The sequence below is a fragment of the Schistocerca serialis genome, chromosome 2, assembly GCF_023864345.2.
Source record: "Schistocerca serialis cubense isolate TAMUIC-IGC-003099 chromosome 2, iqSchSeri2.2, whole genome shotgun sequence".
NCBI lineage: Eukaryota > Metazoa > Arthropoda > Insecta > Orthoptera > Acrididae > Schistocerca > Schistocerca serialis.
The window spans coordinates 714145150-714160666 of NC_064639.1; the positions used below are offsets into that span (position 1 = coordinate 714145150).

Genomic DNA, 15517 nt, shown 5'->3' on the forward strand with positions numbered 1-15517 from the left:
AAGTCACTTGGAAATCTATGTAGTGAACATCATTTACACAATTCCTAGAAATCAATTTCCAAATATTCTACAAGACTTTATGACTGAGACTCTGACATCTTAATGGATAGTGCAGGTAGACACCTTGCAAGTGGTTACCCAAGCAAAGGTGAAAGCTGAAATTTGCATACAAAAGAAACTGAATAAAGAACAGGACAGGACAAAACAATTATTTATTCTAAAGATTGGTGTAGTATGAATATTATATAAAACTCATAACTGGACATCTCTGGAATTCAGAAACAAAGCACATAATAATTACTTGCCACTTCTTGCATAATTTGGCAGAATATTTGAACTAGGAGATATGTATTTCAGTAAACATTAATGTTCATAACTTAGCCAAACACTGCAAAATCTCAGCTGGAAAAGTAACAAAATATATTAGGATAGATTGCTACTCGCCATATATAAGAGGCATCGTGAGGCAGACAAGCACATTTAAAACTAGACTGAGATGTCAGACAAAGCTCTTTATCATATTTCAGAAAATACACAACCCCCGTGCCACACACACAGACACACTTGGCCACTGTTATCTCCAGGCACTGAGGTCCAATTGCACCTGGAGACAACTGTGGCCATGAGTGTGTGAGTTGTGTGTGTGCTTCTAAGTCAAATGAAGGACTTTGGACAGTAGCTTAGTCTACTTTTAAATGTGCCTGACTGCCACTCATGGTCAGTGTCTTCTATACAAGATGAGTAGCAGTCTATCCCAACCCATACTGATGTTAATGTTCATAGCTTTTTTGGTGTAATGACAGTTTATATTGTTCTCTAAAATTAGTTGAAATAGTAAAAATGCTCAGTATGAAGTAGTATGTGGCAGATCATAATTTCTTAGTCAGTTACTAACAAGAAATACATGAAATTGCCAAAGGCAGACCTAGGATCTGAGATCTAAGCTGCAGCTGCACTTTCCCTACCCTGCTTTGCTGGACAAGCACTTGATTTGATTTTTGATTTGATTTATTTCGTGTTCCGTAGGTCAACTGTGTTGAATACACAAGGACGTGGAACGAGTCAGTTTTTTACAAATACAGTCTGATAATCTTATAGCATATACAGAAATTTGAGTACATAATTATATAAAAACTTATACAGTAAATTCTTTGGGCAGCAATATAGAAAAAGAAAATACATATTTTCTTAGAATTATTAAAACACTACAGAAAACAGATACGGAGCACACACAGATACAGATCTCAGGTTAAATAAAATTCGTAGTGGCATTATGTCAACTTATATTATATAATATTAAAATATTACAATTTATTTAGTTAAAAATTCATCTAGACTGTAAAAAGCTTTTTCTAGCAGAAATATTTTTAGTGCTTTCTTAAACTCGTTATTGTTATGAATCTTTGTCTTTATTTCGGGAGGAAGAGCATTGAAGAGTTTTGCTCCAGTGTAATGGACACCCTTTTGTGCCAAGCTCAAATTTCTGAGTTCACTGTGTATGTCATTCTTCCTCCGTGTGTTATGCTCATGATAATTACTATTTGGTTGAAATATATCTATATTTTTACAAACAAAACACATGAGAGAAAAAATATATTGGCATGTAGTTGTGTATATTTTAAGATTACGAAAACTATTTCTACAAGAGTCTCTTGGGCGCAATCTACATATAATTCTTAAAGCTCGCTTCTGTGCAATGAACACTTTCCTTGCTAATGGCTGGTTGCCCCAAAAAATAATTCTGTACTCAATGAGACAATGAAAATAGCCATAATAGGCCACTTTTGCAGTGTTAGGTTCAACACATGTAGTGACAACCCGTAAAGCATAGGTAGCAGAGCTAAGCCTCTTACAGAGATCAATAATATGTGAAGACCAGTTCATTTTCTTGTCAATGTGCACTCCAAGAAATTTTGTTGTTTCCATTCTGACTATTGGTTGATTACCACATGTCACACTTATCTCTCTCTCTTTTTCTGTTTTTGTACAGAATTGAATAAAGCTGGTCTTACTGGAATTTAATGAGAGACCATTCACCTTGAACCAATTAACCATATCTGAGAGTATGTGATTACTGAGTTCCTCAAGATTGTTGACTGTTCTACTGCTCATAAAAATTGTGGTATCATCAGCAAATAATGTAAATTTACACGGCAGGCTTGTACATGATGGTAGATCATTTATAAAAATCAGGAATAATAGTGGCCCAAGAATTGAGCCCTGGGGCACTCCACATGTAATGGAACTCCATTCAGAATCTGAGGAAGTGTCACATACTCCACCCGAGCTATTCAACACAACTTTTTGTTTTCTGTCTTGGAGGTACGACTGTAGCCAATTGCCTGCAACACCACTTATTCCTACTAATTTTGCTTTTTGCAAGAGAATCTGGTGATCAACACAGTCAAACGCTTTGGATAAATCGCAGAAGACACCAAGTGCTAGCATTTTTTCATTAAGGGTTTCTAGAACTTCATTTGCAAGTGCGTAGACTGGGTCTTCTGTTGAACGGCCCTTTTGAAAGCCAAACTGGCTTTTGCTGAGATCTCCATTCTTCATGAGATGATCAGTAATTCTTACATGTATTAGCTTTTCTAGAATTTTGGAGAAAGCTGTCAGCAAAGAGATAGGTCGATAGTTAGTTAGTTCAGCTTTATCCTCCTTTTTGTACAGGGGCTTCACAATGGCATACTTAAGTCTACTGGGAACAACACCTTTCTGAAGGGAAGCATTGAAAATATGACAGAGAATGTCCCTTATCCACACACAAGAATATTTCAATAAATTACTAGATATATTATCAACCCCTGCAGAATTCGTACTTTTTAGAGACATGATGATTTTTTGAATTTCTTCTACAGTGACAGGATTAAGGTGCATTTCTGAAATTGTGTTAGAATATACAGCTTGACAAAGAGTTACAGCTTCATCAACATCGGGCTTGCAACCAATCTGTTGAGATACTGATAGGAAGTGTTTATTAAAAATCTCAGCCACCCTTTTGGGGTTATCTATTAGGATACCTTCATATCTGATATTATTTATATCTTCTTTACTTGTTGCATCTCTTCCTGTTTCTTTTTTTACAATGCTCCAAATTGCTTTTATTTTATTATTAGAATTATCTATTTTCTTCTCATAATAAAGGGCTTTTGATTTCTGTATTAGTTTCTTCAAAATTTTACAGTATATTCTATAGTGTTCCCATTTTTCTACATCTTTACAGAATCTTATTGCAGCATAAGTTTCCCTTTTGGTTTTACATGACTGTTTTATACCTTTTGTAATCCAAGGCTTGCTTACAGAATTGGAAGCACTGTTTCTGACCCATTTCTTGGGAAATATTTCTTCAAAAAGAGCACAGAATTCATTTATAAAACAGTTAAATTTAAAATAGTTGATGCAGAAAATTTCACAGATAGTCAGAGGGGCAAAACAGCACCTACCTTCAAGAGGTGTTACTCCCAGTACTGCACACAGAAAGTCTTAAAATTGAAACCAGTTTTTACCTTCTACAAGTGTATATTTTGTTCTGAATTTGCAAATGTCTATGTGTATATGTGAATTACAATAAATAAACAATTAAAAATTCTATTGTGAAATACCTTTCTCCCATTTTTTTACTTGAATCCTCTGCAGACACTGTCTGTAAAGCCAGTGCTTTCTGTGCCTTCAACAGAAATGGTGTTACCCATTGGAATGATATCATTGATATAAGACCAATTTTATCCACAGGCAGTCGCTCAGCAACCCTGAATAACAGATCAGAAATATTTTTTAAAATGTGAGATTAGGTTTTTTTTCTATTTTTAATAAATCTGGCTAGGGTCCAGAATATAAAAATCCAATTTTATAGCTGATCTTAATCCAAATTGGACACCACACACATACACAACATGTAGTATTTTACTATACACTGATCAGCCAGAATATTATGACCACTGACCACTATTGACATAAACCCATTCAGGCAATAGTAGCATCACATGACAAGGAATTATTGCTGTTGAGACACATGCATGGTGCATTTGGTATCAGTGACTGCGCTGCCTGTGTGTAGAATGGGGAAAACACACGAACTATCTGAGTTTGATCAAGGGCAGATTATGGTGTCCTGGAGGCTTGGCATGAACATTTTGGAAACTGCACAACTTGCTGGGTGTTAGAGGAGTCCTATGGTGAGTGCCTTCAACACTAGGCAAAACCCAGGCAAAACCACATCCAGACATCATGGTCTTGGGCAGCCACCCCTCGTAACAGATATCGGATGTCAATAGACTGGACAGACTGGTAAAACAGAACAGGTCGTGAGCTGTGGTGGAACTCAGATCATACTTTAATGCTAGGCAGAGTACAAGTGTGTCTGAACACACAATGTGCCAAACAATCCTAATGAGGGGCCTCTGCAGCCGACATTGTGCCATTGTTAACGCCACGACATTAGCAACTACAGCTGAAATGGGCATGTGACCATTGGCACTGGACATTGGCATAGTGGCAAAGCGTTGCATGGTCTGATGAATTCTGACATCTTCTTCATACACCAAAGGGAGGGCACAAATCCTTCCTCTTCCAGGGGACAGCTCCTTTTCTGTACTGTGGGATGGAGTCAAGCTGGTGGTGGCTCCATTATGCTCTGGGAAACAATTACATGGGCATCCATGGGTCCAATGGAGCTCATGCAAGACACCATGACAGCCAAGGAATATCATACACTGGTTACAGTCCACATACACCCCTTCATGGGAGTGGCATTTATCAACAAGATAATGTGCCATGTCACAAGGCCACGAGTGTGATGGAGTGTTTTCAGGAGCACAGTGGCAAGTTCCAATTGATGTGCTGGCCCCCCATCTCACCAGATTGGAACTCAATCGAACACGGTGTTAGAGCTCATAATCCCACTCCCCAGAATTTATGGGAATTAGGTGACTTGCACATGCAGATGTGGAGCCAACTCTCTCCTGCAGCCTACCAAGGCCTCACTGTTTCCATGCCATGATGCATTGCGACTGTTATCCACAAAAAAAGTGGACAAACCAGCTATTAGGTAGGTGGTCATAATGTTCTGGTTGATCAGTGTATGTTGTGTGTCTGAAGTTGAAAAGCCCAAATTGTTATCACACATTTATTTATTTCGATTATTGACAAAAAGTAACATACCCTACCAAAATGCAACTCCCAGACTGCAGTACAGTGTGGTAAGTACCGTATTTACTCGAATCTAAGCCACACTTTTTTTCCGGTTTTTGTAATCTAAAAAACCGCCTGCGGCTTAGAATCGAGTACAAAGCAAGCGGGAGTTCTGAAAAATGTTAGTGGGTGCCGAATATATGTTGCGCCACACAGGCATGCTTTGTAGGGCACAAAGATAAATACTGGTACCAAAATCTCTGCGTCAGTAAATAAATAAAAAAAAAAAGTGGAAGACGAGCCTTTTTCCTCCGCCCAGAGTTTCGACCACTGCGTTTTGGTACATTATCCAACGAAGTAAATACAAATTCTGTATTGTTGATCTTCGAATGTAGCAGCATTTCAATGTACTACGAAAATCCGACTGGCAAGACTGTTTGGGATGTTTGTCAATATGGCCAACTCTACGTTCTGAATTTTTTTCTACCTGTGAGAAGAGATGGTTGCTAATAGGAGCTTTTATGAATTGTGAATCACATGTAGTATTCTCTTCGCCATAAAATTAATACGAATATAAACATTTTGCCATGTATTGTTTCGTGTTTGCTACTATCTCATTTATATCCTGTCTGCCTATGCCTGATAGTGATACAGTCTGAAATGAAGCACGGCAACTGACTAGATTTTTAAATCTAAGATGACTCTAATTTCTGTGCAGAATGTAATGAACTAAAGAGGCGCCTGCAAAGATTTTCAAACGGAGAAAAATTTTCGCTAAAATTTCGTTCAGAACATCATCTATCATACGCAATCTATTATTTGGTTCTTGTTGATCATTATCAAAGAAAGAAGTAGTGTAAGTAACAACAAATGTTTCGCTAATGAGACGACTCCTCTCTATTTTTTATTTGTAAGCGGCGGTACCGCGCACAAAAGCAAGCCACGCCGCGAGCGGCGACAGGCCGTAAACACGCACTATCAGAATGCGACAAACAATGCATGACACAGTACAGTAATGCATTTTCAGCTTAGAGTGACGTTAACACCTATAACAATGAGAACGGCACTTATCAGATCAAAGAAAAATAAGCAATCAATTCAAACCAGACGAAGCACTTGAAAAAGGAAGGATATCCGTATAAATACGACGGAGCGCGTGACGCGTAGCAATGGCTACCTGGTAAACCATAACTGCTAAGCTTACGACTCGAACCAAACTACTGCAGCTGTATCGTCATTCATTCGACCTAAATTGTGTCTCATATTACAACTAGGCGAACTTTGTTTCTATTTGGAGGTGCGACCTAAAACTTTTCTCTCCCCTTGATTTTCGAGTCTCAAATTTCAGGTGCGGCTTAGATTCGGGAAAAAATTTTTTCCTTGATTTCGAGTCTCATTTTTCAGGTGCGGCTTAGATTCGAGTAAATACGGTAATGACAGACTGAATGTGCACATGATTTGAATTCATAAATTATGTGTGCAGTTCCTTACAAGCTGACTTCTCTGAACCTTTGAACAAATCTTTGTCCTTTGGTACTTTTTTTATTAATTCTTAGACTCCTTGTAAGTTCTCCTACTATACGTGCAGGCAAATGACCACTGTAAAATTTTCACACTTTCAGGTAAAATGTTAACCTCCAAACTGAAAAAGGAATGCAAGAAATAGGAATTTGTGGAAGGTGGTGAAAACTTTCATGAACAATTAAATTAAAGACATCTTTCTAGTAGCATGAAGCACTTCCCTTTGCACTAACTAAAACAGTGACATATTTTACATGGACACTAGGAAAAGCTGGGGGTTTTGAAAATAATTAATTTTGAGGTACAATGATATACAATTTCAGTATGAAATCACCAGTTTCTACAGTTAACCAGCCACCTTCAGATCAACAAGGCAAATAGGATTGAATGTTAAAAGAGAAGTTATACAGGTTACAGCAAAATTAATATGCAGTAAAATACCAGTGTAATGATTGAATCCTGAAAAGTTGCCAGACAAATGAATATTAACAACAAAGATTAGTTACATGTCTTGTAACTTAGATAGAGACATACAGGGCAAGCAGCTTTTGCCAATCCATTAAGACATCATATGCATGGAGAAACTGCTGATTTCATGCTCACTGATGAGAATTTGAAGGTAAAAAGCAACACTGTCATGTCCTGTCTGTAAGTAAACAACCCAAATGCCATATATGGAGGGAATCAAACATTAAGTAAGGCAGAGTTGCAAAGTTTGACTGGATGTACCTCTGGACTAGGGTTATTGGTTTCCATCATACATTTGTCTACATGTGCCTAAGTCTGTATGTCACTTTCACTGTGACAAGTACTTGAATCGAAGGGTTTGATTAGAGCAACATAATCTGGCACTTCTGTGGTTCATGGTCTTTAGTACCATAAGTTACTGTGAATACCCAAATATTAACAAAGTTATAGGCTGGGTTGGTCATTTGTTGTGGTAATTGACTGCAGAATATAGTAAGCATCATCTATAGTCAACACTCACTAAAGTTATAAATTAGTGCCCATGCACTTCTGCAAGTTCATTGTTAACAAGTGAAGAAGGAGACCAGTCAGGAAATGCACAGTCTCATTTCCCTATCATATCTATATCTACCTCTCATTTCACTCTTATACATAGCTGCTTATGTACCAAGAAATGGATGACCTCAAATCCCATGTCATCTCTAATCTGAGTGAGAGCTAAGTAAATAAGTTGCAAAATACACCCCATTATGGCACCTAAAATACATGTCAGGTGTGAGGTCCAGGCTTCAATTCCTGGCTGAGTACCTTTACTAAGAAGTAAGATGCCTCAGAGTACAAAAGACGGGACTTCCTCCTAAAAGAACTAGCAAGCCACATCTTAAGAAGAATTGGCTTGAGCTTTGAGCGGCAGGGGTGAAGCAAGGAAGAAGCAGAAGTCACCATCCCACAGCACAGAATTGGAAGACTGCAGTGAGCAGTCTACAGCAGTAAATAAGATAGAACACCTTTCATAACAATTGAGACAGTCGAGGTTAGGGCCACCAACACTTGAATCAGTGGCACACACTTGCTGACTACACCAAATTTGGACATTGCACTTGCACAAGATGCCAGCACAGTGCCTCTGCCTGACCGACAAATGCGGTGGGTGAATCACAATATAGCATGGAAACAAAGTCTATGGCTGTGAGAAAGGATGAAAAAATTATGCATTAAGTGGTGCAACCTTATTCAGTGTCCTAGACTGTGCCAAAGGATGCACTCAGATCCCAGTAGCACAGGCAGTCATACTGAAGACAGCCATAATCACCCCATCCATTTTATACGAGAGTATTTCATGATATTCTGCCTCTGAAATGTCACATAGACTTGCCAAAGGTTTATAGACTCCATATTACACAGTCTCTCCTTTTGCTTTGTGTATCTGGATGATATTCTGGTTTCCTCAGCCTTGCCAGAACAACATCAAAAGCATCTAACTGTGGTGTTCCAAAATAACTGCATGAAATTTACACTTTGTGGTAACAGACAATGGTGGCTTTATTCTCAATGGACACCAAGCCAAGACTGAGCATTCCAGCAAGGCATGCATATACTTGTTTAGGAGTGGGGGTAGCACAGATCACAATAGTCTGACCAACAACTGTACAAACCATTTTTCTATGTCTCCAACACTTTCAAGGCCTTTATTTTGGGATTACCCTTGTACATTATTGAGTTTCAATAGAGTAGCTGAAAAATCACAAAATCATTAATTTAAAAAGAAAGCTAAACCACTAGTAGTTTCTTAGATCTACATTTCTTTCCACTGCCTTACAATAACCTATTTGATATTTATATTACCTTGGCTTCTTTCTTATTGGTATCAAACTCCGAAAAGATGCAGAATATCGTTTGAAGGCTGATTTGTGAGTGTATGTCGTTTCCAGTGTGGCTGTAGGAGCCATGAGAGTAATGCTTGATGAATCATGACTATCTGTTTCTCTGACCCTGCAACACAAGCATCACTCATTAACTTCTTAGAACTAATTATCACATATAAAAGTTCCAACTTATCAATTTTTTTATTTTTGTCTTGTATATTGCCTCATGATATAAACATTTTCTGTTTCAAAATTTGTTGAAACAATAAGAAAGTGTAAATTTTATGAACTCTTATATTTGTAAGAAATACTATTTAAAAACAAGTATCTGTGAAAAGTGGGAAGTTTGTAACACTGATTATAAATCAACTTAATAATTTTGTACTTAATAATTATAATGTGAAGGAAAAATCTCTTCTCTTTGCCTGTGAATCAGCTTTTATGATGAACTTAAGTGGAAGTATATTCATATAAATGAACTGGTAGTGAACTTACCATAAACAGTCATAAGTCCATATCTTCCATGTAGTTGAAATCTTACAAAAATCTATTACAATGAAGATTTTCCTGACAAATAACACATTTAATTTCAGTGTTAGTAGACTACATAGAGAGAAAATGTCTCTTAACTGTTGACTTCAGAAAGCACTTAGTCATTTTCCTATTGCAGAGTCCTGCTACACATTTCAGTATCAAACATCACAATCTAAAACTCTACAAACAAATCTATGGATTGGCACCAATCTATACTAACCTATTTATGGGGTATCTACAGAAATCCTTCCTAATAAAATCCCAAACCCCTCACATGGTTCAGATTCATTGAGGACAACTTTATGGTCTGGATCAAATGTGATGACATCCTATCCACACTTCTCCAGAGCCCCAACATCTCTCTTATTTGCTTTGCTTTGCTTGGGCCTTCTCAGCCTAACAAACCACTTTCCTTGATGTTGACCTCCAACTAAAGGATGGCTACGTCAGTACCTCTGTCCACATCAAATGTACCAACCACCAACAATACTTCCACTTCGGCAGCTGCCACCCATTTCATTCTATACAGCACAGCCATGCTTGACTTTCACATCTTTATTGATGAATAGCACTTTTCCAAATACACCAAGGGTTTCACTGAGCATTCATTCACAGACTGAAATTACCCTTCTATCCTTGTTCAGAAGAGATCTCCCATGTCTTGTCTCACCAGTCACCTATCATCCCCCACATATCCACCATTCAGCCACAAAGGAGCTCTCCTTTCATGACTCAGTACCACTCTTGACTGCAGCAACTAAATCACATTCTCTAGCAGGGTTTTGATTATGTCTCATCCCACCCTGAAATGAGGATATCTTCCCCACCCCTTCCACAATGGTATTCCACTGCCCACACAAAATACACAATATCTTTGTCTGTTCCTACTCCACCCTTGCTTCCAACTCCTTGCCTCGTGGCTCATATCCATGCAACAGACTGAGATGCAAGACCTGCACCATATGTCCTCCCATATCATCCCCTAGAGTCCTGCAACTAACATCTCCTAACCTATCAAAGGCAGGGCCATCTGTTAAAGCAGCCATGTGATTTACAAACTTAGCTGCAACCAATGGATTGTGATCTACATTGGTATGACTACTGACAAACTCTCTGCCAAGCCCCACTGTTACCAAGACACAAGTGGCTGAAAGTGTCACCCAAAGTGGTGTGCTTTGCAGTCTGTGCCATCTAAATTCTTTCCACAAATAACAGCTTTTCTGAATAAATCCCCCCCAAAAAGTGGTGCACTTTGCAGTCTGTGCCATCTAAATTCTTCTCACAAACAACAGCTTTTCTCAATAAATCCCCCCCCCCCCCTTTCACTGTGTGATGTTACAAAATAAAAGTGATGTTGTTATTCAATGGAAAGTTGGAAATTGAGATTTAGCTTACTGTTTTATCAGTCACAATTGGCGTAAGAATCATGGATTGACCATTGTTATAAAATATTGCATTATGAGATGTGAATAGTTTTTTTTTACTTGCAGTTTCGCATGGCTTGAGGCAGTCACAACTAGCGTGCTATTGATTAAGAAATCGCATTATCGTCTTTCTAATTACTTCATGATCGTAGATACGATCATACCCGGTTGTGAAGTTATTGTTACGACAAAACAATTTCCTAAGGGACCAGAAAGTTCTTAAGGGCACAAAAACAACTGTAACATCACACAAAAGGGAAATTCAATATTAAAGCTGATGCAAGAAGACAATAAAACAGTTTTCTTTTTATCAATGTAACACGCACATTGGACTGCTGATCTCCATGTCTGCAATCTTAGCAATATGCATAATTAAAATGAAAATAATACTGAGGAGATGATAGGAATGAGCACTGCTAAATGATTCAGTATTCCCAGAACAAATTATTATAAACTAAAACATATATCGTACCTTAAGCTTAGTACTACAATGACGGTAGATTTTTATGTCCGTATCATGTCCATTGAGCGCTCTTTTATACAGCCATTGTCTTCTTTGAGTCGCTCGTGCGTCGTCACGGTAAGTTATAACAGTTCTTTACACTTCACTCAACTCAGACATACACGTTTTTATACATTTAGTAAAAATTAGATCAGACTGCCACAGATCTGCGTCCGTCTTACTTGGGAAAAACAGTACAAGTCTTTTTAGCGCTCAAGGCTTCATTTGTTCTCCAGCGAACAAAATAGTGAAGGATCGCTTATCTATCCGTATTTTTCTGTTTATATTGCCACCCAAAGACGACGAATTACATTATTTAGAAAATTCCACCGTCGCCATGCGACGCCTCATTATACATTAATCATTATTTATAAACAAGTATTTGCCTTCTGGCTGAAAGTATTAACTACTCGTATTTGCTGTTTTAATGAAGTCAAAAATAGCAAATATCACAACTGGTCTCAACGTTGATTAGCCTCTGTCCTCCACCTGCCTATCCACTTGCCAGTTCCCAGTACAGTACACATAAAATGTGATGACAGAAGTCTTGGGATGCCTCCTAATATTGTGTCAGACCAGTGTAGTGCAGCAACTTGACTTAGTATGGACTCAACAAGTCACTGGAAATCCCCTGTAGATATATTGAGGCATGCTGCCTCTATAGATATCCATAATTGCAACATTATTACCAGTGAAGGATTTTGTGCATTAATTGACCTCTCGATTATGTCCGACAAATTTTCAGAATGTTCAGTGGGATTCATGTGAAGTGATCTAGGTGGCCGCATCATTCAGTACAATTGTTCAGAATGTTCTTCAGGCCAGTCATGAACAACTGTGGTCTGGTAACTTGATGCACTGTCATCCATAAAAATTCCATCATTATTTGGGAACAGGAAGTTCATTCATGAATGGTTGCAAGTGGTGTCCAAGTTGCTGACATAACCATTTCTATTCCATGATCAGTTTCATTTGATGTAAACACAGCCTACACCATTATGGAGCCCCCATCAGCTTGTGCAGTGTCTTGTTGACAACTTGGGTCCATGGCTTTCTGGGGTCTGTGCCACACTCAAACACTACCATCAGATCTTAAGACCTCAAACTGGGACTCAACTGACCTAGCCACAGTTTAACAGTCACTTAGGGTCCAACCAAAATGGTCATGAGCCCAGGAGAAGAGCTGCAGCAATGCCATGCTTGTAGGAAAGACACTCGCATCGGCCATCTGACGCCACAGCCCCTTAATTCCAAATTTAGACCCATTGTCCTAAGAGATATGTTCATTAGCTGTTCCACATTTATTTCTGTGGTTATTTCATGCAGTGTTGCTTGTCTGTTAGCACTGATAACTCTATGCAAATGCCACTGATCTGAGTCATTAAGTGAAGGCCGTCAGTAACTGCATTGTTCGTGATGAGAGATAATGCCTGAAATTTGGTGTTCTCAGCACACTCTTGGCACTGTGGTTCTTGTAATATTGAATTCCCTCACAATTTGTGACATGGATTGTCTCATGTGTCTAGCTCCAACTACTATCTGCGTTCAGAATCTGTTAATTCCTATTGAGCGGCCATAATCATGTCAGAAATATTTTCACATGATTCACTTGAGTACAAATAACAGCTTCACCAATGTGCTGCCCTTTTATACATTCTGTACATGATGCTGCTGCCATCTGCATACATGCAAATCACTATCCCACGACTCTTGTCACCTCAGTGTATGCCTTGTATACCATCACTTCTGTACTTCTCTCATCTGCCTCCATAGCTGAGTGGTTAGCATGGCTAACTGCCAAGTAAGGGAACCAGGGTCATTTCCTGGCCATGTTAGAGATTTTCACCCACTTGGGTGACGTGTCATCCTCAACATCATTTCATCACAATTGATGCACAAGTTGCAGAAGGGGCATCAAACGAAAAGACTTGCATTGGGCTGCTGAACAACCTCAAATGGGATCTCCCAATTAAAAACGCCATACAATCATTTTATTTTTTTTCTCCTTTTCTCCCCTCTCATCCCCTTCCCCATCCCTGCCCCAGCATAGTCTCCTGATGCTGCACTTAGTAGTCCTATCCTGCCCTCACCATTTCTCTGTACATTCCAACAGGCAGCACTAACCTCTTTCCCCACCCTTACCTTACTACCCCCTCTCCACCACGTCTTCTGCTTACCCCCACCACAACCCCAGCAGACTGTTGCTCACCTCAGATATAGTCACGGTAGTGCCTTAGAGCCTGGAGACAGTGGCCACATGTGTGTGTGAGTTGTTGTGCGAAAGTGTGTGAGTTCTACTGCTGAGGAAGGTCATTGTCCAAAAGCTTATAAATTTTTAGTATTCTTTTTCTTTGTGACTGTCTGTAACTCAGTGCCTTCTCTTAGTGGTGAGTATGATGATGATGATGATGATGATGTTCGGTTTGTTGGGCGCTCAACTGCGTGGTTATCAGCACCCGTACAATTATCCAATCTTTGCTCAGTCCAATTTCGCCACTTTCCTGGATGATGATGAAATGATGAGGACAACACAAACACCCAGTCATCTCGAGGCAGGTGAAAATCCCTGACCCCGCCGGGAATCGAACCCGGGACCCCGTGCTCGGGAAGCGAGAACGCTACCGCGAGACGACGAGCGGCAGACTAGTGGTGAGTAGCAATCTATCCTTTCTATATAGTTGTTATTCCATTCTGAACTTTCCATTGTTAGAAGGAATAACAAAAAATATTGTGTATCCAAAGGTACTCCAGTAAACAGAATTTAAAAACAAACATTTTCTTTCTTTGCATGGCGTTGCAACACATGCTGGGTACTCGCAAGTATATATATTCACAGTATAAAAAATAATAGTCAGCCAACACCTGATGAAATCACATAGTTTTTATACTTTGTTTTTATACCTTTTCTCAAACAAAATGTGATGCCCAGAAGTAAAAGACTCTATTATCACTTCACCTCAGTTAACTGGTTGGAACTGTGATCCACAATGCCATGCTTATTGCAGATAACTTGTAGCTGAAGTAATTAAATTGCAAATTTTACCAACAGTACCAGGACAGCATCTTAAATGAGGTATTTTTTTTTATAAACCAACATCTCATTTATGATGTTACATTTTAGGAAATAGAGCCAAATAAATTTATCTGTTCTTGATGTATCTTTAATGTGCTATTGGCTAAAAATATTTTTTTCTTGCATGTAAGGTATAACAGAATGATCAGCAAATATTGCACAAAACCACCGATAGTATGCAGTCTCCTGAGACTTTTCTCCAACAGACAATCACAGAACAGGTAACAGACAGTTATTATTAAGCATTAAAAATAACTGCCATCAAATAATGACTGTGATTCCAACATCTGCTAATGCAAAATCTCTCAAATGCATATTTCCAGAAGCTGAGAAAATTTATATTCCTTCCTCACCTCATACCCCCCAACACTGGAAGGAAACAACATCACTGTTATGAAATCTGCATTTTGTTGAAAACACCAGTCACATCAGAAGCTGCATGGTATCAACAAAAAATTATTAGTAATTTTATAGGAATCTAGTAAAGTATGAGGGCATTCTTATGAAAATCCCATGATTGGAATTCATATTTGCTTTATCCATTTAGTGATGGTAATTCAGTGGTAATTTTAACTAAACACCTATGGTGGAAAAATCTTGATCATCTAGCTATCAAAATATTTCCAGCCCTTGAAATTAAACATTATGATTGATCAGGCAGACTCAGATTCCTACTATTACTCCAGTTCTGTCACAGGCTTATCCTACCTCATCAGAGGCTGGGCCACCTGTGAAAGCAACCATGTCATTTACCAACTCTGTTGCAAACACTGTGTCTGTATGACTACTAACAAGCTGTCCACCAGGATGAATAGCCACTGCCAACCTCTTGCCAAGAACAAAGTTTCTAGAAAAAATTTGATGGAAAAACATGCAGCTGAATACAGCATGCTCAATTTCAATGACTGCTTCACAACCTGGACCTTCTAGATCCTTCCCTCCACCACCAGCTTCTCTGAACTATGCAGAAGGGAGTTACCTTTACAAAACATCCTCC

At 38.7% G+C, this 15517-nt stretch overlaps 1 protein-coding gene across 1 annotated transcript in view; it reads right to left on the bottom strand.

The window, feature by feature from the left end:
- LOC126455676 (ATP-binding cassette sub-family C member 12-like) overlaps positions 1-15517 on the bottom strand; it is a 518625-nt gene that overhangs the window by 476277 nt on the left and 26831 nt on the right. Inside the window, exons 3-4 of the mRNA XM_050091443.1 lie at positions 8968-9114; positions 3606-3752 (exon numbers count right to left, since the gene is read on the bottom strand). Coding sequence (XP_049947400.1) covers positions 3606-3752; positions 8968-9114 — 294 coding nt within the window. The remainder of the gene's footprint in view (positions 1-3605; positions 3753-8967; positions 9115-15517) is intronic.